The sequence below is a fragment of the Mauremys mutica genome, chromosome 10, assembly GCF_020497125.1.
Source record: "Mauremys mutica isolate MM-2020 ecotype Southern chromosome 10, ASM2049712v1, whole genome shotgun sequence".
NCBI lineage: Eukaryota > Metazoa > Chordata > Testudines > Geoemydidae > Mauremys > Mauremys mutica.
This window is the reverse complement of record NC_059081.1, coordinates 13797105-13803129: the sequence shown is the minus strand read 5'-3', so window position 1 is coordinate 13803129 and position 6025 is coordinate 13797105. Positions and strand designations below refer to the sequence as shown.

The 6025-nt window shown below is 49.2% G+C and overlaps 1 protein-coding gene across 1 annotated transcript; it reads right to left on the bottom strand.

The window, feature by feature from the left end:
- Positions 1 to 244: 244 nt before the first annotated feature.
- On the bottom strand, positions 245 to 5783 carry EN1 (engrailed homeobox 1). Its single transcript, XM_044978330.1, has 2 exons — positions 4917 to 5783; positions 245 to 572 (listed from the first exon to the last, which is right to left on the bottom strand). Exons 1-2 carry the CDS (start codon positions 5605 to 5607, stop codon positions 256 to 258), a joined length of 1008 nt encoding a protein of 335 aa, XP_044834265.1. The 5' UTR covers positions 5608 to 5783; the 3' UTR covers positions 245 to 255.
- Positions 5784 to 6025: the final 242 nt, after the last annotated feature.

Sequence of the window (6025 nt, the reverse complement as noted above, 5' to 3'; positions counted from 1 at the left end):
ATATACAAGGTCATATGATGTTTGGCTATATAGAGATAATTTTTGTAAGTGTTCGGGGTTTGTTTTTTTTACTGGAGTCCTTATACTATGGATAGACAATAGATTTGATTTTAAATAGCACCTGTCCAAAGTCCCCTTCAGTATGTCACTTTCCACCGTTAAGTCCTTTTTTTATTTGAGTTTCCTTTCCTGTCAATAATAATAATAATAATAATTAATAATAATCAAAGCGGGCGGGGGGGCGGGGGGTGCCGATCACTCGCTCTCCTCTTTGTCCTGCACCGTGGTCGTGGAATGGTTGTACAGTCCCTGGGCCATGAGGTGAAGCGCCAGGCCGTTCTTGATGCCCGTGGCTTTCTTGATTTTGGCCCGCTTGTTCTGGAACCAGATCTTGATCTGGGATTCGTTCAGGCTGAGTTCCTGGGCCAGGGTCTGCCGCCTCTGCTCCGTGATGTAGCGGTTGGCCTGGAACTCCGCCTTGAGTCTCTGCAGCTGCTCGGCGGTGAAGGCGGTTCGGGGCCGCTTGTCCTCCTTCTCGTTCTTCTTCTTCTTCAGTTTCCGGGTCCGCGGACCTAAGGGCAGAGAGGGACAGAAACGTGGGGGGTGGGGGAGGAGAAGGAGAGAAGGGGGGGGAGGTGTTTGAAATGCATCCTCGGATGTACAACGTGCGATTCCTTCCGTTCCTCACCCCTGGGCACCGCGTCCTCCTCGCTGAGCGCAGCCCCCCCCCATTCCCTTTACCCCCAGACCCCCTCTGCCCTGTCCTCGAGGCAGAGCCTTCTGACTGGGATCCGTTTGCAATAAAAATGGCCGACTTATTCGTTTCTCCCCCCCCCCCCGCTACCTCCCCCCAAAAGGCAGCCAGGAGCGGGCCATCAAATTGCTTTTTAGAGTGGGCGATGAGGGGGTTCTTTGGGGGAAGGGTGTTTCCCCCCCCACACCTACCCACAGTGTAATTCAGTTTTATGTTCAGAAGACAGGATAAATGGGTGGGGGGGAACCTGGCAAGTTAAAGACAGCAGTGGCACTAGGGTTTTAGCAGTTAATTCGCATTACGGAGGGACCCTACACGCAAAATTCGCCGCGTTGTGACCCTAGATATATATATTGAGGGCGTAATGAGGTTCGGCGCTGATTTAAACGGACCAAATAATCCGCCCAAAATAGTAACTAATAGAAGGTGATCTAATGTATCATCACGAGTCTGTTCGTGAGCCACTTTATTTGTGTTACTCCAAATCTAGTCTCTGTGGTGTAGGTAAGAAAATCTGTTTTGTTTGGGCAAAACTGGATAAATCAAAACATGTATCGGCGTAGATCGTGACATTACAAATCTTTGTATTTGTTCTCACACACACACACCGCTTCAAAGGCCTGAAACAAACGCGGGGATGAAAACAGAAAACCCCACTGATGTCCCCCCACAAACTCCATTCCACGCGTAGGATTTTTTTAAAGCAAAAGTATCATGACAGGCCAGACAGCGAAGAAACAGCCTGTCTGCAGATTCTACGTTTTAATTTAAAATTCCGGAATCCGAGAGCTAAAATAAACCCCTGCGAATAGTTAGACCGCAAACTTAATGTTGTGCAAAACTGTGTGAATGAATCCGAGATATCTCCTGCAGTTCTGCAGACCTGACGGAGGCGCAGAAGACATCACCTTTCCTTCTTCGCTCAAGTATGAACGCCTGCTCCTGCGAAAAATACACCATTTGCCCCCATGTGACTGTCCTCTCCTAATCCGTTACAAAAGGAAACGAATTCCATCTCGGGTGTCCCATCGCGCTTCTTTTTGGGGTGGCTACTGAGGCGGGGTGTACCAGAGCGCGCCCCATTTGCAAAGAGGATACAGTCAAGACGAAGAGACGCCGTTACACAAAAGGCAGATACACAAACACACTCTGCGTTGTCTCTGTACACGCCACCTAAGGGGGGGGGGTTCCCTTAACCCAAGGAGTTGGAACGGCAAACTGTAGTTCATTTGCGGAGCGCGCACCTCCACACCCCTCTGATAAATACATTCAAACTACTAACTGAAGCCGGAGGGGTTGCTCCACCACACTAGGGTGCTTTGGACTAGCTGGAAGAAAAGTGCCGCTAGAATCTAAACTGTCCCCGCGTTCCTGGAAAATCCACCACCACCTTGCTCAGTTTGGTTGAACATGAATTTTAGCCAAGCCCTGTAGAGAAATGCAAATACTTCCCCTGCCGCCTGGTGTGTTCCTGTAACCTACTACTAAAAACGATCACAATAAAGAATCGCCACCGTTAATGAACAAGCTCATTCCTGATCGCTCCTGTTTTCAGGGCACCGTGCATATTATTGCAGAGTAAATGGTATTTATTCTATCACTCGTCCGAGTGATTTTTCAAACCCATTGGCTTTATAGATGTTAACTGAACTGAAAATCTCTCTCCTCTCCCTTCCCCTCTATTTCTATAGAGGAGAAGTAGAGATATTGTAATGAATACGGGGAAACGCACATTTGTATCCGTGTGGAATGCGTTTTAAATGGATTGCAGACTGTATATTTCAGTTCTGCCTCTCTCGGCATGACAGTTGGATCATCCGAATGAGTTACTTCTCCTGTTTATAGTCTCATTGGAAACCCTCCCCTTATTAATAGTCAGATCAGGCTTTTCAGGCCTTTCTTTAAAGGTATAAATGCAAACCTCTGAACTTTAAACACCAATAGTATGTGTGGGCGTAAAAATAAAAGGCTCCGGCACCAGAAAAGTATCCCCAAAGGCAAGGTAAATGCTTAGAGCTGATATGTAGTCATCTAAAGGGTGTAAGTCCAAGAGGATCGAAAGCATAAGGCTGGGTTTGCAGGCTGCTGCATTTTGACTTCCAAACAAATCCTGTAAAAGGGTTTTTTTTTTAGGGAGGAATTTAAAACAATTTCTGAAAACCTCAAGGTTTTGATCCAAAGCAGGTCAACAGCTGGGGAGTCCAAATTTTAGGAAGACAGTCCCCCCCAGTCCCAGATATCTAGGGGAGGAAGACAGCAGGCTTCCTAGCTGAGAGTAGGCCTAAAACTCATCTCCCAGGGCTGGCTGGTTGGTTTGTCTCTGAGATCTGAGGGCACGTTTAGGGAACATGGAGGGGGAATAGATTTTAATATATATTAATCCCCGCTTTATCAAATTTACTAAAGGGGGGGTGGATTTAATAAATCTCTTCACATTATCTCCCGGTTGTGCCAGACCCTGCGGAGGCTGCTTTGCAAAAATTGCCCCGATCTGATCTCAGCTCCTTTCCCCTTGGAAACTGAAATTTGCCATTGTAATAAAACAGCAGTTCTGAATGGGGGTGGGGGGCGAGGATATATACACTTAGCCCTCGATACGGTTTAGATACACTCAGCCCCGGTCTAGCCAGAGCTACACCAGATACCAGTCAGGAGAATACAGGGCCAGACCCAAACACAACAAAGGGAACGGTGCACATTCCCAGCAGAGCTTTCTGGGACTGGGTGCCAGAGAGGAGATTTTGCAAAAGGAAAGTGTAAAATACTTTGCATGTGGCGGCATTGGGAACCGCTCATAAAATCATTGCCCGGCCCGGGGCCGAGAAGGCAAGAGCCTGACAGCTCAATCACTCAATCAATCCGTTTAGTCAATCAAACGGGCTTTTCTGAGTTTCAAGTAGCTGGACGTGTCAATAACAGTGGGATCGAGATGACTCGGGCTGATAGCAGCAAATTGATCACTTTCCGTGGCAGGAGCTAATAAAGGGAAGGCGGAGAAGACAGCGCGAGTTACGGCGAGCCACCAGCCGGGCATTTGCGCCCCTCCTCTGCCTTCCCCGGCCCTGGCTCCCGCCAAAGGGGGTTGCTTCTTATTCTGTTTTATTATTAAGCTTACTTTCCCCCTCCCCCGCCGGTTCGGGCCAGGGTTTGCGGACAGAGACGCTGCCTCGTTGGGGAACTTCCTTCGCTGGGATTTTCCCGGAGGTCGGAGCTACATTTCTCTCCTCTAGCCACAAGCTGGACTGGGAGGTAATTCTGGGAGACCCTTTTAAAGTGACCCGGATCGCGTGATTTGTTCCATGTAAACAGAACTCAAATAAGCAAATGGAACGCTAAAGGGACTCGACTGAAAATAACTCGACTGAAAATCAGCAGCAGCAGAAATATCCCCGGTCCCGGAGAATCTGATCTTGTTTTTTTCTTTTTCAGAATCTTTTCTTCCCATATTTTTGGGAAGGGGAGAGGGGAATATATTCCCCCAAACAATACCAGATATTATCCTTGGGGAAAGAAAGCTCCTTAGCCGCTAAAAACTAGAACGAACACAACCCCGCTTGTCAATATGCGACCTAGAGGCCTGGTTTTCTTTTGCTCTCAGAGAGGCCCATTTTGCTTTCCCATAACAGAAACATTTTCCCTGAAAGCATTTCCCCCCCCTCTGCCTTTCAGAACCGTACCTCACCCCCAACACCCTTTCAAATATATAATACGTTCAACATGTGTCTCTGAGCTCCCCCTCCCATCCCCCCCCCACTCATCAGCACACAATAAAAATAAAAAATCTACTGCCTCGCTTCACAGCTACTGTATCTGTAATCCCAGCCCAGAGCCCGAATAAAAACCCCCAGATCGCTCCTCCTGCATCCGAATTCGGGGTTTTATAAAGGGGAAGGGGGGAAGAAGGGGCAAGAGGAAAAGATTTCCCTATGCCTCCCACCAAATAATTTAACCCGAGCGCGAAGGGCTTGGCTGTGTGACCCAAACACCCCCACGCTAGGAATAGGCTCCGAAAGCAAAATCGAGCTCTATTATTGAGATATATTATAAAAAAAATAATCTCTAGACGCTAAAGAAGGGAGGGGGGCTGGTGAAAGGGGAAAAAAAAGCGACTGCGTATTATTATGTAATAGCTAACAGATGTGATCAGCGAAGTGGTTCTTACCCGAAGATGGTCTGTCTGAATACCTAGTGCAGTAAACCCAGGCAGGCCATACTAGAGGCTGTTGAGAATCGCTCTTTACAACAGGTCCTCCATTATTAGAGCCCATGAGCAGGATGGCGGGGTTGGCGTGTTCCCCATACTTCGCCGGGTTAGTTCCACTCCCTTCGGAGGGTGGCTTGGCGGCCGCTACCGCTGCTGCTACGGCTGCTGCCGCGGCGGGGTTCGCTTTAGAGGCAGCAGCTGCAGCAGGAGGCGCCGAGGAGGAGCTGTCGGGGTTACAGTTTGAATCCGGGCAAAGGAGAGAGGACGGGTTGGATGGCCTCGTTATCAGTGGGTTGACGTTTTCTCTACCTGATGTCTGACCGCGATCTCGGTCTCTGTCCCGGCCGCCGCCTCCACCACCTCCTCCTCCTGCTGCTGCTGCTGCTGCTGCTGCGCCGACGATCAGGAGCGTCTCTTTCTTGCAGCCAAAGTCCGGCCTCAAGATGTTGTCAATGAAAAAGTTGGTGGTGCGGTGCTGCTGCGGCTGCGGCTGGTGGTGGTGGGGCATAGGCAGGATGCAGGGCGCTGCGGGCGAGGACGGCGCGTGGCTGGGGGAGACGGGGACGCTTTCTCCATCGCTGCTGCTGCTGCTGCTGGTAGTTGTTGTAGCACAGTCTCGGTGACTTTTACTGTCCGGCTGCTCTTCCATAATCAGCCCCCGCCACGGAGATCGCTGCCTTTCCCTCCCCCCACACACACTTTTTATTCCCACCCCAGTGGGTGGTGGGGTGAAAAAAAATACAAATAAAATCCACTTGTTGGCTTGGATCTGATCTAGAGAGATGGGTTGGTGGTGGTTTGTTTTTTTTTAAAGACAGCTATATCCAAAAATACCGAGACACTGGAGCGAATTGGGTTTTGGATTTTTTTGCAATTACCTTCTATTTCCACCACCACCCAATAAAATAAAATAACAAAGCAGCTCCCCCCCACACCCGCCCCCCCAAATCGCCTTTAAAATCTAACCATCTTCCTACAAATACTGTAGGTTTTGATTTCCCCAAGTGTCATACTCTGCTTTGCCCACAGATCAGGCTTGGCAGAGCCTTTAAGCGCCAGCTTGCACA

Coding starts and splice junctions, on each gene's coding strand:
- EN1 (XM_044978330.1), bottom strand. CDS start 5,607: ATGGAAGAGCAGCCGGACAGTAAAAGTCACCGAGACTGTGCTACAACA. Junction 573..4,916: donor TTCAGACAGACCATCTTCGG/GTAAGAACCACT, acceptor CTCTGCCCTTAG/GTCCGCGGACCCGGAAACTG.